The 19,693-nt window shown below is 46.2% G+C and overlaps 2 protein-coding genes across 4 annotated transcripts in view; one reads left to right on the top strand and one right to left on the bottom strand.

Annotated features, from left to right (window-relative positions):
* The window catches only part of MEIOB (meiosis specific with OB-fold), a 28,548-nt gene extending 18,645 nt beyond the window's left edge, over nt 1-9,903 (top strand). For 2 of the 3 annotated variants that reach the window (XM_032846067.1, XM_032846066.1), the window contains exons 10-14: nt 1,668-1,769; nt 2,681-2,834; nt 5,209-5,392; nt 6,293-6,379; nt 9,534-9,903. In XM_032846067.1, coding sequence (XP_032701958.1) covers nt 1,668-1,769; nt 2,681-2,834; nt 5,209-5,392; nt 6,293-6,379; nt 9,534-9,644 — 638 coding nt within the window. In that variant the 3' untranslated portion in view covers nt 9,645-9,903. Of the gene's footprint in view, nt 1-1,667; nt 1,770-2,680; nt 2,835-5,208; nt 5,393-6,292; nt 6,380-9,533 lie in introns of those variants that run through there. The other variant, XM_032846068.1, reaches the window with a different exon arrangement.
* Nucleotides 9,904-18,612: 8,709 nt separating this feature from the next.
* Nucleotides 18,613-19,692, bottom strand: FAHD1 (fumarylacetoacetate hydrolase domain containing 1). The gene has a single exon (XM_032846000.1). It carries the CDS (start codon nt 19,573-19,575, stop codon nt 18,910-18,912), a length of 666 nt encoding a protein of 221 aa, XP_032701891.1. The 5' UTR covers nt 19,576-19,692; the 3' UTR covers nt 18,613-18,909.
* Nucleotide 19,693: the final 1 nt, after the last annotated feature.

Genomic DNA, 19,693 nt, shown 5'->3' with positions numbered 1-19,693 from the left:
AGCAGGGAGCCTAATGTGGGACTCCATCCCAGGACCCTGGGATCATGACCTGAGCCGAAGAAGAAAAAGAGGAACAGGGTCAGCACAGTCCAGGGTGGGTTGCACTTTACAAAGAGTGTAAAGCTGAAGGCAGACGCCTAACTGACTGAGCCACCCAGGTGTCCCAGGGTGTGAGAATTTTAGTGTGCTTCTTTAAATCGGCTTTATTTGTTGCTTCTTTGTCTGCACCCACCAAGTACAAACTAAAAACCTCTAATGGCTTAAGCTTTCATCCTAGCTTCCCTTAGGGCTTCCTCTGCCCTGAGAGTGTCCATCAGGCAGCCCTGGATAGCCCTGTTGTCAGGAGGGACCTTTATAGCAGTGCTTGAAGGAAGCCTGGCACTTCGATTTCTGCGGCTTCACTGCAGCGCCGGCTCCTGCCTGGTGTGCAGCGCTCCCGCCCGTGTTTCAGAAGCATCCGGTCATTCATTCACTCATTAATTTACCAATATCTGTTGAATGGCTTTTATTTGCTAAGTAGTGAGATAACATGCGTCCTTCCTGGCACAAGGCAGGCTGCGATGGGTAGATGGCCAGGGACAGTTGCTGGAACTACCGAGCTGAAGAGGAGGCCACTGCTCACGAGGGGCTTCGGTCTTATTATGTGAAAGAACAGTGGTTAGACTCGGGGTTAAATGCGAGTGAGGAGGAAGGGCCTGCCTCTGCCCCAGGAGTCAGGGACCCAAGGGGCCAGGGGTCCAAGCAACAGCATGTTTGTAGAATGTTGGAGTAGGCGAGGGAAGGCTGAAAGGCCGATAAGTGTTGGAGGCTGAGGGGGCTTGTAGTTGAAGGATGTCAGAGTCAGGTGGGGGCCCTTTTTCCAAATCACGTTCTTGCCTGTGGGCACAACATCTGACTGCTCCTGAGAATACTTGTGTCCTAAGGCAAGCAGCAAGGCTTTTTAATACGCTTAAAATTTTATTTTCCTGCTTAAAAAAGAAATACATATAAAATTCAGAAAATACGTAATAGCAAAAAGGGAAAACAACAAGCCCCTATGATCTCACCATCTTATAAGAGAATCGTTTCTCTTCCAGGTACTTTCGCATTCCTGTATATATTTATGCCTTTTCAATTGAAAGGGAATTACACCACATCATTCTATAAGCTGCTCTTTAACAATAGCTGGTGTGTGTCTCTTGGTTTAGTAGACTACCGTGTCACATTGCTAATTGGCTGCATCATATTCTATCTGACTGTGTTTTCATATGTCTTCACTTTTACCATTAAAAATAATATTGGAGGGCGCCTAGTGTCTGACTCTTGATTTCGGCTCAGGTCTTAATCTCAGGGTCATGAGATCACGCCCTTCCTCTGGCTCCATCTCAACGCGGAGTCTGTTGACAGTCTCTCTCTAAATACGTAAATAAACAAATAAAATCTTGGGGTGTCTGGATGGCTCAGTCAGTTGAGCAGCCGACTCTCCATTTCAGCTCAGGTCACAATCGGGGTCCTCGGATGCAGCCCCGTGTTGGGCTCTGCACTTAGCGGGGAGTCTGCTTGGGACTCTCTTTCTCTCCCTCTGCCCCTCCCCACTGCTTACATGTGTGCTCTCTCTCATATAAAGAAATCTTAAAAAAAAAAGTAATCAGTTGCGTTTCACTTATATTATGCATCTTTTATTTAAGATACCCCAGAAGCTAACATCCTGTTGAATTTTATAAGAGAAAATAAAGAAACAAATCCTCTGGATGCTGAAATGGACAGTTACTTGAGAGAATCCGTAAATTGTAAGTGACCTTTAAATTATTTTTTTGTTTCACATAGAAGAAGATACCATATTCTTTTCCTGTAACTGCTATATTTCCACTTTCTAAAAGGTTATTTAAAATTTTTAGAAGTTTTGGGGCACCTGGGTGGCTCAGTCAGTTGGGTGTTGACTCTTGGTTTTGGCTTCGGTCGTGATCTTGGGGTTGTAGGATTGGGCCCTGTGTGGCGCCCTGCACTCAGTACGGAGTCTGCTCAGGATTCTCTGCTCCTCCCTCTGCCCCCACATGCTCTCACTCTCTCTGGGATAAATAAATAAATAATCTTCAGAGGTTTCTATAACCTTTTCCCAATCTAATAGAAGTTAAAAAAATTGAGCTGACTGCCTTTTTCTTACTGATTTTTAAGAATTATTTATATATTCTGGATATGAGTCCTTTGTCTCCCACGCTGAGGCTTGCCTTCCCACTCTTTTAATGGCATCTTCTGATGACCAGAAAGTCTCCACTGACATAAAATGAATTAAATTTCTCATTCTTTCCCTTTTTTTGCTTATTATTTTTGGTTGTTATGTCCATTTATATAATCAGTCTTAATACAGCAAATGTAATAATTTTTCTGTTACTTAACTGAAGCTATTACATGTTCTCATTTTTTTAAAGATTTTATTTATTTATTTGAAAGAGAGAGACACAGCGAGAGAGGGAACACAAGCAAGGGGAATGGGAGAAGGAGAAGCAGGCTTACTCCGGAGCGGGGAGCCCGATGCAGGGCTTGATCCCAGGACCCTGCGATCAGGACCTGAGCCAAAGACAGACGCTTAATGACTGAGCCACCCAGGCAGCCCTGAACTTTACAGTTTTTCTATTTAGATATAATCCTTTGGAATTCTTAGAATATATAGAGAGCCGTGATAACTTCTTTTTATTTTCAGTAAATACAATAGTTGATGTCTACACAGTTGAGCAATTAAAAGTAAAAGCTTTGAAGAATGAAGGGAAGGCTGACCCTTTCTATGGCATTCTTTATGCTTACATTTCTACGCTGAATATTGATGATGACGCCACGACAGTAGTTCGACACCAATGGTGAGCAGCCCGTATTGTCAGCAAGCTGCTTCTTATAAGAAATAAAGACCAACTATTGCTAGTAAATGTTAATCTCTATAAAAGTTAAAGCTGTTCTTTGACATAACAGTTATTATGTATGCTATTTTTTATTTTGTTTTTATTTTTTAATTTTTAATTTTTATTTTTACAAAGATTTTTATTTATTTATTTGACAGAGAGAGACACAGTGAGAGGGAACACAAGCAGGGGGAGTGGGAGAGGGAGAAGCAGGCTTCCTGCTGAGCAGGGAGCCCTATGTGGGCTGATCCCAGGACTCTGGGATCATGACCTGAGCTGAAGGCAGGTGCTTAATGATTGAGCCACCCAGGCGTCCCAGTTGTTATGTATTTTAAATAAATGTATAAATAAATAACCCATACTGAAGTTTCCAAGGCAAACTATGTTGATTCAAAGGTTACAATTACTTTTCAAAGTAAAATTTGATTTGCTGTGTTTCTGTAATCCTAAAATATGAAGATATAATGGTGCCAGAAACTACTTTTTTTTAAGATTTTGTTTATTTATTACAGATAGAGAAAGAGAGAGAGAGCATGAGCTGGGAGAGGGGGAAGGGCAGAAGCAGACTCCCTGCTGAGTAGGGAGTCCACTCTGGGGCTTGAGCTCAGGACTCTGGGATCATGACCTGAGTTGAAAGTAGAAGCATAACTGACTGAGCCCCCCAGACACCCCTGCTTCCAGAAAGTTTTAAGTGAGATGACAAACTGTTGTTTTATAATATATTAGAATATTATTTTGGTTACTGTGTCCTATAGCAATGCAAGGGACAGCATTTATTTATTTATTTTTTAAATTTTATTTATTTATTTAACAGACAGAGATCACAAGTAGGCAGAGAGGCAGGCAGAGAGAGAGAGGGAAGCAGGCTCCCCACCGAGCAGAGAGCCTGATGCGGGGCTCGATCCCAGGACCCCGAGATCAGGACCTGAGCCGAAGGCAGAGGCTTTAACCCACTGAGCCACCCAGGCGCCCCAAGGGACAGCATTTAAAAACAACTATTTTCAGGGGCACCTGGGTGGCTCAGTGGGTTAAGCCTCTGCCTTTGGCTCAGGTCGTGATCTCAGGGTCCTGGGATCCAGCCCCGCATCGGGCTCTCTGCTCTGCGGGGAGCCTGCTTCCCTGTCTCTCTCTCTGCCTGCCTCTCTGCCTACTTGTGATCTCTGTCTGTTAAATAAATAAATAAAATCTTTAAAAACAAAACAAAACAAAAAGAAATTTCACCACATTGACCTGCAGTCGTGCACGTGTGTGTGTGTGTGTGTGTGTGTGTGTGTGGTTTTGTAGGGTTTTATCACATGTGTGGGATTGTGTATCTACCACCATAGTCAAGATACTGGCCTATGGATTTTGAAAATATTTTATGATTTGCTATTAAAATTGAAAAAGACCAAAGCGGAGGCTGCTGTGTAAGTCAAGTGTTTAGTTTTTGAAGAACATTTTTCAAAAACTTTTGAAAAACTCATTGTCTCCCTAATTTCTTCCTATGTCTTTAATATTGATATCTGAGGAAAAGCATCTGAAATTTACCTTAAAAGTGATCTGAGCCCAGACAGGAAAGCACTGTCTTCAGATCACACCTTCCAGTCTTTCTGTCCAAATTGGGTAAAGTCAGACCTGCCTCAAAACCGGGAATGGCGTGTCATCACCGTTTAGAGAGAGAAGATTGCGTCACTAGCAGAGCAAGAACATTCTGGGCGTGAACCTGACCCTCCCTAGGATTTTTCTGTTGAGGTGCCCAAGGCCTAGCACAGAAGCATGGAGTGAGCATTCGTGGAACTTGGGCTTTCTAGGCACGAGACAGGATTCTTCCCTCAAAGCCCTGAGCTGGGGAGAGCAGGCGGACCTACCCCCAGTAGGGAGGAATAGGACAGCACAGGATAGAGGGGTGGGGCTCACGCCGTTTAGAGCTGGGAAGGGGTAAAGGAAGGGAGCCTTAGCAGGGGCAGGGTGGGAGGCAGGGCGGTAAAAATGGGATTGATTGCACATATATCTGTCTGGTATCCTGCACTATGCTGAGCACTCTGAAGTTACTCTGATTTAGACTTTTTTTTAAAGATTTTATTTATTTATTTGACAGAGATGACAAGTAGGCAGAGAGGCAGGCAGAGAGAGAGGAGGAAGCAAGTTCCCTGCTGAGCAGTGAGCCTGATGCGGGGCTCGATCCCAGGACCCTGAGATCATGACCTGAGCCCAAGGCAGAGGCTTTAACCCACTGGGCCACCCAGGTCCCCAATATAACGGATTAAGACTTTTAAGGGAGCGTGGTTCTTCTGCTGGAGATCAGGTTGGTCATTTATGGCCTTTACGTTTTATCCTTGTCTCTGTTTCTTTTCAGCTCAGGCTGTGGTTATGTTGTAAATGAAGCATCCAGCACTTGTACTGCTTGCAGCAAAAATTCTTTGGAATTTCGGTCTGTTTTTCTCAGCTTCCACTTGCTGATTGACCTCACGGACCACACAGGTACCCTCCAGGCCTGCAGTCTCACGGGACGGGTTGCTGAGGAGACGTTAGGCTGCACCGTAAGTGACAGAAAGGAAGACGTGTTTTGAAATAATTCCAAATTGAGTTCTCTTCCCCTCAAGGATAGGTTATTTCGGTGAACAGTTGGTAGAAATTAAGTCATTCATGAAGAGGTCTGGGGAAAAAACTCAAGCCTGATTTAAACATGCGTTGTTTTCGTGAACAAATAATTGCTTGCCGTGTGTTCAGATGACAGCTGATGCTGTTGTCGGGGACAGCGGCCGGCGCTGCTGACCGTGGGTCAGAAAGAAGACGTTTTCTATAGTCGAGTAACAGTGTGCAGAGCACATTGGAGATGCTGATGTGTTGAGGCAGAAGGAGGGTCTGGGGATGCTTCCCCAGCTGCTGGAGGAAGTCACCCCGCAGGGAGTCAGAACACACAGTGCCGTCCTCCGTCAGGGTGTGTGCGCGCGATGACAGGCTCTCGGTTTTTCTATTAGTGCCAGCTCGTGCGGTTTGCCATGAGCCCCCAGCCCCGCCAGTGTCAGGTTTTTTTTTTTTTTAAAGATTTATTTATTTGACAGAGAGAAAGATCACACATAGGCAGAGAGGCAGGCAGAGAGAGAGGGGGAAGCAGGCTCCCCACTGAGCAGAGAGCCCGATGCGGGGCTGGATCCCAGGACCCTGAGATCATGACCTGAGCCGAAGGCAGAGGCTCAACCCACTGAGCCACCCAGGCGCCCCCCGTGTCAGGTTTTTAAGGGGAGTTTTCTGGGCTGAGCCACCTGACTGGTGTCAGATATTCAGCTCGGAGACTTTCTGACCTTATCTCCTCCATGAAGACAACTGAGCTGTAATTACTAAAAGCAAAATTCCATTTTAGTGCACAAAGCCAAGTTTCACATTGTTAAGGGGAGTTATTTACACGGATTTTGGAAATATTTGTCTGTTTTAACCAGGTAAATGAGTTTCTTGCAATGACGGATGAACAGAAAACAGCACTGAAGTGGCAATTTCTTCTGGAAAGAAGCAAAATTTATTTAAAAGTTAGTGTATTTTACAGTACTATATTATTCTATATATTCAAGTAGTAAGAAAATCCTAGAGTATGACCTAATAAACTAGGGAATTTATTATTTTTAATAATGTCCAGTCCTAGATATGCAGAAGACTCTGGCTAATGTGGGAACAATGCAAGTAATTAGGTGTTTGTTTGCTTGTTTCATGTACTATAAAGGGATTCCGCGTGACACCAAAAGAGTAGACCAACGTGGGCGTCTGGCTGACTCATTCGGTGGAGCATGTGACTCTTTTTAAAAAAAATTTTAAAGTTTAAAATCAATTAATATATAATATCTTATTTGTTTCAGGGGTACAGGTCTGTGATTCCTGTCTTACGTAACCCCTAGTGCTCACCACAACACATGCCCTCCCCAATGTCCATCATCCAGTTAACCCTATCCCTCACCCCAACCTCCAGCAACCCTCAGGTAGCATGTAACTCTTGATCTCAAGGTCATGAGTTCAAGCCCCACGTCCGGTGTAGAGATTACTTAAAAATAAAATGTTGGGGGGGGGGGAAGAAATAGACCAACAAAGACAATATCTGTTATATTTTGTCCAACGAGGGCCCTGGGCTGTAGAGTCAAAGCTGGTACCCCACCCCTGTCCCGCCCCTGTCCCGCCCATGGAGCAGTGCTCCTCACCTCCGTGAGTAGCATCAGGTGGCACAGTCACATGCCTGGATGCAGGGGAGAGACAGGCTGGGTCTGAGTCCCAGCTCCACCACTCATCAGCCTCTGCGACCCTCTGGAGCTCTGTGATCCTGCATCTCTAGTCGGAGCCCCACTAACAACACTTCAGCGTGGGAGGGTCACAGAATCTTTCGGATCAAAGGTGTGAAAAGGGAGGAGACAAACTCCTTTGTTTTGCAAATGCAGAAAATGGAATCCAGAAATGTTGCTACTTACACCAGGTCACAGGTGAGATGGGCTACAGCCTACGCTCTCTCTCCTTCTATCAGTCTCAAGAGAGTTATATCTGTCGGGACTTACTGCGCTAGAACGTGACACTGAGAATAATTTAAAACCTGTTCCTGAGCCGACATTCCATAAACCGTCAACAGTGATGTCATTCCATGCCCACAGCCTCTAACACGGTGTGTTCTTCCCAAGAGCGAGAGTGAGAAAGGCAAACGGCATCTTGGTATAATCACGAAAATAGTTGTGATCTCTCGGGTACTCTGCATAGTTTTGGGGAGCACTGTACCCGCTCCAGCTAGGCCTCAGAAACTGCGGTGCCCACTTCCCAGCGCTGCTTTCCGTGGGGCCTTAAGCACGTCTGAGCGGGTTGCAGACATGGAGTTACCCATGGGCTCCCTGATATTCCTGGCACATTGGTTTGAGGCCTCTTTATTACTAGGCTGGAGGGGGATTGCAGGAACATACTGGATCTCTTCCGCCATTAGCATGGATCCTTCTGCGTACTGTCTGTCCCAGAGCGGAGTACGCTCAGATCTCTGACCAACTTCGCTTCCCTCCAGACAAGAGGTGCCAGTGGTAATGAGTTTGATCAGTTTAAATCCATGGCAGGTTCCTTATAGTTTCCCTAACTTGATCTAAACATAACAAGAAATTGTTCTCAAAAAGGGGGACGTTGTCCCTTTCCAAAGGACTTGTTTAAAAGGTGTTTAAGTCAGATTGAACAGATTTTAAGCATATATAAAAGGATTCTGTCAGGGCGCCTGGGTGGCTCAGTGGGTTAAGCCTCTGCCTTCAGCTCAGGTCATGATCTCAGGGTCCTGGGATCGAGGCCCGCATCGGGCTCTCTGCTCAGTGGGGAGCCTGCTTTCTTCTCTCTCTCTCTGCCTGCCTCTCTGCCTACTTGTGATCTCTCTCTCTCTGTTTCAAATAAATAAATAAAATCTTTAAAAAAAAAAGGATTCTATCACAAAATAAAGATCATGATAATCTAACAATTTCAATTGTTTTAACTTATTTTTTTATAGAATATTTTAAAAGATTGTATTTATTTCTTTGACAGATAGATCACAAGTAGGCAGAGAGGCAGGAAGAGAGAGGAAGGGAAGCAGGCTCCCTGCTGAGCAGAGAGCACGACTTGGGGCTCGATCCCAGGACCTTGGGATCATGACCTGAGCCAAAGGCAGAGGCTTAACCCACTGAGCCACCCAGGTGCCCCTAGGAAGGGGTTCTTAAAAAATGAATTCAAAAAAGTTTTAAGACGCAGAGGCTGACAGCAGTGCTGAACTGGGGTTCTCTGTAGATAGCAAAACCCGCCTCTTCCCCGGGGAGAGCTGACTGTGTCTTCACATAGACAGGATTCCTTTGGATTGCCCTGAGTAGGACTGCTCTTTGCATCACTGTTTTCTACAACGTACTGTGGAGAACAGCTCAGCCATGGCCAGGACAGGGGCCGAGCCCTGCAGAATGAGGTCACCCTGACTGTAGGGGCGGGGGTGCTCCGCTGAAAGACGCTCGCTTATCCTCATCGCCCACCTCGGCCTTTCGGTGTTTCCTGACATTCATCTGTGTTTTCCTGTTAGTCTTTGAAACTAGCATGGCCAACTAACGTGTCCTTCCACTGTATTAAATAAAACATCGGTGAAAGTGCTTTGTTAAATGTCAAGAATAAGACATTGTTCTTAACAAACTGCATTATCACATCCCCAGAGCCTGTCAGACTTAGGTGACTACCACAGGTTAACACTGTCACAGCTACTAGTTTGAACACATTTTATTTTTACATATAACTTCTTTAGTTGTTGATTTAAGTCATCTCTACACCCAGTGCAGGACTTGAACTCATGACCGGGAGAGTGAGAGTGGCATGGTCTTCCAACGGAGCCTAGGCCAGCGTCTCCTTGAACACACTTTATACCCTTCTTTTGTATGTATTGGATTTGAAACTTCAACTTCCCTACCAAAGAGAAATGTCATGAGAAAAATAACACAGATTTTTATAAAATTACTGTCAGGAGCCAGATATGTCATTTCCCTCCCAAACTCCCTCAGTGTGAACTCTCTCCCTCGTCTTACAGCGGTCATTAGACTTGACACTCACACCTGCAGAACAGCTCGTCATGGTTCTCTACTGCATTCTCTTCTCTGGTCACTGGTTTTCAACTTTATATATGTAGTGATTTTTACAATTAACTCCTGTCTCTCTCTTTTCTCCCTACAGCTTTTTTTATCACACAGAGCGAGGGGCGGATTGAGAATTAGTGTGCTCTCATGTAAGCTGGCAGACCCTGTTGAGGCAAGTAGGAGCTTGTCTGGGCAAGGAAAAATTTAAAACAAGATACTTCAAACTCTGGACAAGAATATGAGTTTCTATTTTCTTGAGAGTGGAAAATGAGTTTGAAAACTATGGATAAAATTGTATTTTGTTCAAAGGTGGTAAAAATGTTTCTATAAATTGTTATTATGTATCCTTCTGGAGCTGGTTAGGGGATAAGTCTTAAAATCTCTCATCCACCCCAGCTCCTTTCCTAGAAGGCCTTTTGGCTGATTTTGCCCTCTCTTCCCAAGCTGGAAAATGTGTGTGGGAATTAATAAACACATTTAACCTTCCCCCACAGATATCAGTGATTTCTTAAACCCGTTTCCTCTTTGTCTTATTTTCCTGGGGAAAGATCAGAACCTCCTAAAATGACCTTCCTGGAGCTTGGTGGTGGCTGAGAATGCCTTCCAGGAACTGCTGGGACACAGGCAAGGGCTTCTTGGTGGCTCAGGGTGGGAACAGCGGAAGCCCAAGGCCGCAGGCAGTGCTGGGCAGCAGCTTTGAACCCTGAACAGCTTCTCTGAGCCTTGCCTTCTCTGATGACACATGCGGCCGCCCAGCGCTTGTGAAGACTGGCTGCCATGGGGGTGACAGGGGTGAGATGTGGGAGTCTGAATCACCTGGGAGGAGACCAGCCTCAAAAGATCTCGGAGTGGCACCAGTCTGGGACCTGGAAGGGCAGGGCTGCTCCGACAGGACGCCGGCCCCAGCCTCCCCGCGCTGCACTGGTCCTGGCTGTGTGCCGGAGCACTGTGCTCAGCCCCACACCGTCCCGAGTCACCGGCTGCAGGACATGGGTTTACCAGCAGTCACTGCTGGCCCACAGTCTGGCAGGTTTGGCGTTTCCAGCACCCACCACAGGAGAAAAGAACAAAAAGTAAGTATCTGAAACTCTTTCTCACAAAGCTGGTGTTGGGAGATAAACATGTCAGCAGTGTTGTCTCTGGCTTTTACCATCGGCAGCCGTGTCAGAGGGCATGAGTGGACCCTAGTGTGTCCGGATTGTGGTAATGAGTGAGGCAGGGCAGGACTTGACCTACGTGTGCAGATGGGGGTGCGCCCCATGAAGAGCTTCCTTTCCCCCTCCCCTGGGGCAGGGTATGCGTGTGCTAAGCAAGGTGACTCCAGAAGAGAAGGAAGGTGGCAGAGTGGTGGAGCGGGAGGGTTCGGGCTGCGGAGGAGAGAGAAGTGGGGGCCTGCCTGGTCGTCACATTCACACTCTCTGCTGATTAAGCAAGAGCGGGTGTCCAAGAGCAGAGGAGACCAGGGAGGACACCTGGCCCGGGTGGTGTGTGTCAGGAATGGCTCTGCCAGACCTCCTGGTGCCCTGACCTCTGCCAGCGGGTCCCAAAGCACCAATGCCTGGACCACAGGAGTTGGTACCAGCTGTGTGGGCTCCTGCCCTCTGGGGGCCTCTGTTGCCCGATGGCCTCAGCAGCATAATACAGATGCCTAATATAGGCATTCTCAAATTAGGCTTTTATGTCATACCCAGTGTTCCCCAGCCACAGCTATGGGCCCTAGCTGTGCCGTGGAGGGCTCTGAACAGTCTCTTCACTGCTACCTTGGTGACCTCTCAGTCCACCAGCATTTAACCAAGGAAACCCCGTGCGTGTACGTGGAGGGCCCCCCCCCCCCGCCGATTGCTGATTTCATCTGATACCATAGGAATCTACGGGGCTAGGTGTCTGGCCACACTGAATCAAAGGGGCTTCCCAAGATTAACTCACACATTTATGAAATGAAGATGACAAATTGGTTGATTTCTAAAATCTGACTGTAGATTAGCCAGAATTCACGCACTCAGAGGCATAAAGAAAGAAGCATCCCACTCCGTCACTACAAACTGCGCGAGTTCCTGTCCAGCAGCTCCGCTTGCCGCTGCCCTCCAGGAGCTGCTTTTCCTGTTCTGGCATCTTCCCATCTGCAGGTTTGCTTTGCTTTATGTAAATAGTGTGCTGACTGCATGATTCTTCCTGATCTACTCGTGGTCGCTTTCGGTAAGGTTCTCCTTTCCTAATTTTGCTGTGCACGTGGCAGAATATGTGATACGCTTCACGTAAAATTGATCATTTTACCATTTTTAGGTGTACAATTGAATGGCCTTAAATACATTCACAGTGTTGTGCGACCATCACCACATCCATCTCCAGAACTTTTTCATCTTCCCAAACTGACACTCTGTCCCCGTTAGACAATCGCTCTCTATTTCCACTTCTCCAGCCCCTGCTAACCTCTGAGCTGCTTCATGTCCATGAGCTTGACGACTCTGGGTACTTCATGTGAGACATGACCTTCTGTGGTGGCTTCTTTCTCTGGCATGACGTGTCTGAGGTCCACCCATGTCACAGCAGCTGTCAGTGCATCCTTGTGGCTGAGGACTTTCCCGCCGTATGGACAAACACTTTGTTCCCCCACTCTTCTGTCTGTGGACATCTGGGCTGTCTTCACCTTTTGGCTCTTGTGATTGGCCAGTTACAGCTACTGTGAGCATGTGCTTATAAGCGCCCTCAATTTTGTGTGTCTTTCCTGTCAGATGTATTCATCTTTCTTTGTTAAAATGTACAGTTTGCAAGTACAGGACACTCTATATCTGTTTACGCTTAATACTTTGTTATAAACCTTTTTACATGATTCAGTATTCGAGCTAACTTTAATGGCTATATATCATTTCATTCATTATATAAATGTAATGAATCCAATGCTGTTAGACATTTAAGATGTTCCCCATTTGTTACTATTGGAAATGACAGCTGTAGCTGAATTTTTGTCCACATTCTTTTTTTAAATTTTTATTCATTTTTTAAAATTTCTTTTCAGTGTTTCAGAATTCATTGTTTATACAGCATACCCAGTGCTCCATGCAACCCGTGCCCTCCATAATACCCACCACCAGGCTCACCCAACCTCCCACCCTGCTCCCCTCCAAAACCCTCAGTTCCTCAGAGTCCCCAGTCTCTCATGGTTGCTCCCTCCCTGCGATTTCCCCCAACTCCCTTCTCTCCATCTCCCCATGTCCTCCGTGTTATTCCTTATGCTCCACAAGTAAGTGAAGCCATATGATAATTGACTTCCCCTGCTTGACTTCTCTCATTCAGCATAATCTCCTCCAGTCCCATCCACATTGATACAAAAGTTGGGTGTTCATCCTTTCTGATGGAGGCATCATACTCCATAGCATATGTGGACCACATCTTCCTTATCCATTCGCCTGTTGAAGGGCAACTTGGCTCTTTCCACAGTTTGGCAACTATGGCCATTGCTGCTATGAACATTGGGGTACCGGTGGCCTTTCTTTTCACTACATCTGTATCTTTGGGGTAAATACCCAGTAGTGCAATTGCAGGGTCATAGGGAAGCTCTATTTTTAATTTCTTAAGGAATCTGCACACTCTTTTCCAAAGTGGCTGCACCAACTTGCATTCCCACCAACAGTGTAAGAGGGTTCCCCTTTCTCCACATCCACTCCAACACATATTGTTTACAGTCTTGTTAATTGTGGCCATTCTGACTGGTGTAAGGTGGTATCTCACTGTGGTTTTTATTTGAATTTCCCTGATGGCTAGTGATGATGAACATTTTTCATGTGTCTGTTAGCCATTGGTATGTCTTCGTTGGAGAATTGTCTGTTCATGTCTTCTGCCAATTTTTTGACATGATTATCTGTGTTGTGTGTGTTGAGTTTGAGGAGTTCTTTATAGATCCTGGATATCAGCCCTTTGTCTGTAGTGTCGTTTGTGAATATCTTCTCCCATTCCGTGGGTTGCCTCTTCGTTTTGTTGACTATTTCCTTTACTGTGCAGAAGTTTTTGATCTTGATGAAGTCCCAAAAGTCATTTCCTTGGGATAAGTTCTGGACATTAAGTTGCGATAATAACATGAATAGCTAACATAATTGAGTGCTTTCCGTGGGACAGACACTGTAATAGACACTTACAGTACCCAATTTATGATTTTATTATTTTTTGGAAGATTTTATTTATTTGACAGAGAGAGCACAAGCAGGGGGAGGAGCAGAGGGAGAAACAGACTCCCCACTGAGCAGGGCACCCCACATGGGGCTCGATCTCAGGACTGGGATCATGACCTGAGCCAAAGGCAGATGCTTAACTGACTGAGCCACCCAGGGGCCCCTCATACTCAGTTCATACAAGGACTGTTAGTTTGCCCATTTTGCAGATGGGACCTGAAGGCCCAGCTGCAGGAGTTGAAATAGAGGTGGTCGTGTGGGCAGGTATTACTGGAGGCTCACACTCCATGTGCTGCTTCCGGGATGGTCTTTGGCTCTGAGCTTCTCCATCTGGGTTTCCTTTTGTAAACAGGGATAACAATACCAACTTCTCTTGGTGACTGTCAGGACTGAGCACATGCATGTATGTCAAGGGCTTAGACTCAGATGCCAGGACATGATCAGGGAGTATGTTATTGTAAATGTTGAAGGAGAGCAGTTTCACTGCCACTCATATCTGGCAATATTTTTGTTGTGTGAATCCCATTCCGGTTTTGTAGTCTGATTTGTTTTTTCTATAGTTGATTTTTTTTTTTTTTAAGTAGACTCCACGCCCAAGGTGTGGCTTGAACTCATGACCCCAAGATTAAGAGTTGTGTGCTCGGGGCCCCTCAGAGGCTCAGTCAGTTGAGCGTCCGACTCCTGGTTTTGGCTCAGGTCATGATCTTAGGATCTTGAGATCAAGGCCTGCGTTGGGCTCAGCGCTCAGCACAGGGTCTGCTTGAGATTCTCTCTCCCTCTTCCCCCGCCCCTCTCCCCCATGCTCTCCCATATGGTCTCTCTCTCTCGCTCTCAAATAAATAAATAAGTCTTGGGGTAAAAAAAAAAAAGTGTTCTGTGCTCTACCAACTGGGCCAGCCAGGCACCCATATAGTTGAGTTATAGTTACAATTACTCTTTCCCTTTAAAATATATGAAAGCGTTTAGCATATTTGAATTTATCATATTGAAAAGAAATATAAAACTTACCTGAAATCAAGGGTACTATACCAACATTAATACCACAGATGTGCCCAATAGTCTCATCAAAACAATAACTAAGTACAAAAATATTGAAAGATGTTAGCCTCACTATTAATGAAAGAAATGCAAATTAAAATGACCACAGCCATAGGGAAGCCCGGGTGGCTCAGGTTGTTTAAGCGTCTGATTCTTGGTTTCGGCTCAGGTCCTGATCTCAGGGTTGTGAGACGGAGCCCTGTCTGGCTCCAGGCTCAGCGGGGAGCCTGCTTGAGAGTCTCTCCCTCTCCTTCCACCCCTTCCCACCCCCATGCTCTCTTTCTCTCTAAAAATAAATAAATCTTTTAAAAAAGTGATTATAGCCATAATACCAGCATTGGGTACGGTGTGCATAAAAAGGTATTTTTACACACTCATGTCAAGTACAAATTTGTGTGTCACTTTCCCATGGCAAATTGGCAAATTATTTATTTATTTATTTAAGATTTTATTTATTTATTTGACAGACATCACAAGTAGGCAGAGAGGCAGGCAGAGGTGGGTGGGGAAGCAGGCTCCCCACAAAGCAGAAAGCCCACTACGGGGTTCGATCCCAGGACCCCGGGATCATGACCTGAACCAAAGGCAGAGGCTTAACCCACTGAGCCACCCAGGTGCCCCGCAAATACGTAATTTAAAGTGCAGACCATTTAACTGATTTCACGCCTATGCCTTTCCCTAGGGAAGTAAACAAACGTCACATGATGTAAGTGGAGGAAGTCCCTTATGTCACTGTTTCTGACAGGACAATGTTTGAAAGCTGTGCGGCCTATAGGGGAATGTTGGGCCCCACCCAGGTCCCCTGACCCTGCAGGCACACAACTATCCCTCAGCTTCTCTAAGGGGGATAGTTAACCTGGGGGAAGTTATGGGAGGTGTGGGGAGCAGATGTCGACAGTGACTTCCCCTTGGGATGGTCAGTGGACTAAAGCTCATATCTAGCTCTGAGGCCACCACGCTCTTTCTCCGTCGGCTCTCTGCCCTTTCTGCTTCCTCTGCACTTTTCTCCTGAGAGTGCTCCCTCAGTAACCCATCTGGACAAGAACCCCACCTTGGCTTGGCCTCTGGGGTACTCAGTCTAGGACACAGCATTAAAAAGGATTATGAAAACCTTTATTTACTGGCCTGGAAAGATGCTCACAGTATATTAATTGGATGTAGTATACTCACTTTTTGTAAAAGCCCAGTGAACATTAAAGAAAAGTGCAGAAGGGGCGCCTGGGTGGCTCAGTGCGTTAAATCCTCTGCCTTCGGCTCAGGTCATGATTCCAGGGTCCTGGGATCGAGCCCCACATCGGGCTCTCTGCTCAGTGGGGAGCCTGCTTCCTCCTCCTTCTCCCTCTCTCTCTCTGCCTGCCTCTCCGCCTACTTGTGATCTCTGTCTTCCAAATAAATAAATAAATAAATAAAATCTTAAAAAAAAAGTGCAGAAGAACACATGAAGCCATACAGTCTACATGAACTAATATATTATGGAATTTTTTTCTTAAGTGTGGTAATGGTATTGTATCTATATAGGAGAAGGTTCTTATCCTTAGGAGATGCATACTGGAAGGGTTGAGTGTTTCTGCAACTCATGTCCAGTTTTCCGGCCCAAGTGTGTTCAGGCGTATCTGTATGTGGAGAGAGACCGAGTGTGAAGTGAGAGGGAAGAAACATAACCAATGTTAACAATTACTGAAGGGTGCGTGGAGTTCACTGTATTAGTCTTTCGACTTCTTAGCAGGTTTAAATTTATTCAGAATAAAAAGTTGGGGGAAAATGTGGCTCCTGGGCACTAGGATTACTGTGATTTTTAGCAAGATCAGGAATTGTGGGAATTGGTGTTTCTGATTTTTGTTCTTGAGGCCAAGGACTTTGTGTGCTACACCTGCAATGCTGTTGTCACCTGTTTGTGCCAAAGCTCGTGCCACCACCGTAGAGAACGCTGAGCTACATGGGAGCTGGTTTGTGCTGCTCAAGGGGCCTGCTGTGAACCTGCTCCTGCCTCACACGTTTTGGCCCACTCAGAAGTCCGTCAGCTTGGTGGACTCGTCTCAGCTGGACCTCGTGTCTGCTGGTTAGACGAATACACGCTCAGTTATGGGCACCCTTCAGCTGGCTCTTCCGCCGCGGGGAACGTAGCCCAGTGCAGGAATTACAGATACGCGGATTCTACTAGCAAATGGCCAGAAACCATTTCATTTGCCAACGATGGAGTCATTTCAGAATCTTGCAGTCACTGAAAATAGCGCAGCAGCAATGTGCCGACCGCCACAGAGTCACAACACACTGAGGAAAGGTTAGGAAATTGAGTTCTGTGCAGATCTCCTAAGAACTGCAATTACAACCACAGATTTGGAAGAAGGCACATTAAATGCTTCACTTTGGCTGTGTCTGGGTGAATGGAATTTTGGGTGTTTTTGCTTATTCGTACTCTTGAACTCCTCTGTAATAAACATAGTGCTTAGGCAATTAAAATAAGAATCTTGATTAGAAGATAAAACAAGTTAAGGTAGTATGACATCTAATAAAAAGGTCCAGTCCTGGCACTTCTTCACAATAAATTATAAATTAGATGTGGGGGTTGCCTAATACTTACATGTTTGAATCTTATGTATTTCCCTGCAGGATACAGCCTGCATTGTCATCAGGACTTCATGTTCTGCTCTTAAGAAAGCTAGGTTGTAACTTGGTTCTTTCCCTCAGCTGAGTGACCAGAAAGCCAGGCTAGCTAGCCTCTAAATCTACATGTTCATGTTTAACAGGGATGGTAGTAATACCAAACTCCCAGCTTTGGTAAGGTTAAGTAACACACGGAAAGCTCTTGACCCAGTGCCTAGCAGTACGAAGGGCTCAGTAAATGTGGCCAGTTATTAAATTAGATGTCCTCAGCTTTCTGCGAGGGGACTGCAGATGTCTTCCGTTTACATCTCCAGCAGGAGCCCCTGCCTGAAGGATACCACCGTACCACGGGCACTATGCATCCTGCCAAAACTTTTTGTCCACGGAGAGCAGGTAGGAACAAAAGTAGCTCTCCGGGGGCATTCAGCTTCCTCATCTCTGGTTGGAGGTAGAGGTGCTGATTAACTCTGTTAATAGCGCACGGTTCTCTAGAGGCCAAAGGTCAATGACCAAGGTCTGAACCCCTTGGTGAGGAAGTGTGCCTCTTAGCCATTAATGAAGCGATAAAAGTAAACTTTCAGGCCAAATAAAAGAAAGCATTTTTATTTGGAAAACAATCATTTCAAAATTATCTCCCAAACTCATAATATTACAGGCCATGGTACAAATGAGTGAGGTTGCCATTAATCGTTCATTTATTAAATACAATTTTAAATTGTGTGGAGTAGCGTTTATCCACATTTCCAAAAGAAGCACTGAGGAGTGCTGGAGATTAATTCTGCTAATTAATACAGTGGGCTTGGTATGGGCAAGTGATGTGGAAATATTTATTTTTACAAATACCTCTCGATGATTATCATGATCAATTTAGGATACGTGATTTTCAAAATATTTTGCGTATTTTTTTAAAAGATTTTATTTATTTCACAGAGAGAGATCACATGTAGGCAGAGAGGCAGGCAGAGAGAGGGTGAAGCAGGCTCTCCGCTGAGGGGAGAACCTGATTCAGGGCTTGACCCCAGGACCCTGAGGACCTGAGCCAAAGGCAGAGGCTTAACCCTCTGAGTCACCAAGGTGCCCCTCTTTTGCATATTTTAAGTTTTGAATTACTGATCTCAGAATGTCTCAATGAAAAGTCTTTTCTTAAAAAACTTAAAAAAAAAAAAAGATTTGTATTTATTTGAGAGATAAGGGATGAGCCAGGAGGAGGGGCAGAGGGGAAAAGTAGAGTTCCCGCTGAGCAGGGAGCTTGACTTGGGGGCTCAATCCCAGGACCCAGGGATCATGACCTGAGAGGAAGACAGATGCTTAACAGACTGAGCCACCCAGGCACCCCCCCAATGAAAAGTCTTATCCACTCCAGTTTTAGGAAAGGAAAGTCTTCTTAACATTAGGTTTGATAAATTCTCTGCTTTGGAAGCATTACAAAAACTTAATTTGGTCGTTTCTTAAAATACACTCAATCTTCTTTCCATTTCTGGCCCAGCTTTTCTAGATCACATTTTCCTTTAAGGGTCCATTTTCCTTAAGTCATAACAATCCAATTAAATCATATTTAAGAATTAGTTTCTTCTTAAAGGATTGTCCCATTTAATAACCTTTGCTTGCTTCTGTCCAGCTCTCTTCTCTCCTGAAACTTAGTAAGTCAGGGCGCTTTGCACAGACTCAGTACTCTGGCTTTTCCACCTTAAATCTCATACTAACCACCCCGTGTATGCCAGCCTGGATCTCATCGTTTTCCTTCACGGGTCCGACTCCCTTCGGCGTCCCGGTCAAGATAATATCTCCTTCTTCCAAGGTCATTATCTTAGAAACGTAGCTGATGATGTAGGGGATGGAAAAGATCATGGAGGCTGTCTCACCCTCCTGCCTGAGTTCGCCGTTGACCCTGAGCCAGAGCTTCAGGTTGTGAGGGTCCGGGATCCTCTCCTTGGGCACGAACGCGCTGACCGGGCAGGAGGCCGTGAAGCTCTTGGCCAGCGTCCAGGGCAAGCCCTTCTTCTTGCACTCGTCCTGCACGTCTCTGGCGGTCATGTCCAGACACAGGGCATAGCCGGCCACGTAGTCCATGGCCGCGGCCTCGGGGACGGCGCGGCTGCGCCTGCCCATCACGACGCCCAGCTCGAGCTCATGGTGCAGGTTGCGGCTGTAGGGCGGCATGAGGATGGCGGAGCCGTCGGGCACGTAGGCGGTGGACGGCTTGAGGAAGAGCAGCGGCTCGCTCGGCACGGCGCTCTGCATCTCCTTGGCGTGGTCCGCGTAGTTCCTGCCCACGCACACGATGTTCTTACCCCACTCCCAGAAGCGGGACAGCGGCCTGGGCGCCGCCATGGCTCGGCCGGGCGCCCCTGGAAGTCACGTGACCCGCCCGGCCCGGTCACCTGACGCCGACGGCGCCCCGGAGAGCACGAACTACCTCGCAGCGCTGTCCCGTCCGCGACGGCCCGTG

The sequence above is a fragment of the Lontra canadensis genome, unplaced genomic scaffold (genome assembly GCF_010015895.1).
Source record: "Lontra canadensis isolate GAN:19392208 unplaced genomic scaffold, GSC_riverotter_1.0 scaffold171, whole genome shotgun sequence".
Classification (NCBI taxonomy): domain Eukaryota; kingdom Metazoa; phylum Chordata; class Mammalia; order Carnivora; family Mustelidae; genus Lontra; species Lontra canadensis.
Note: the sequence above shows the minus strand (reverse complement) of the source record. Positions and strands in the feature narration are given on the sequence as shown.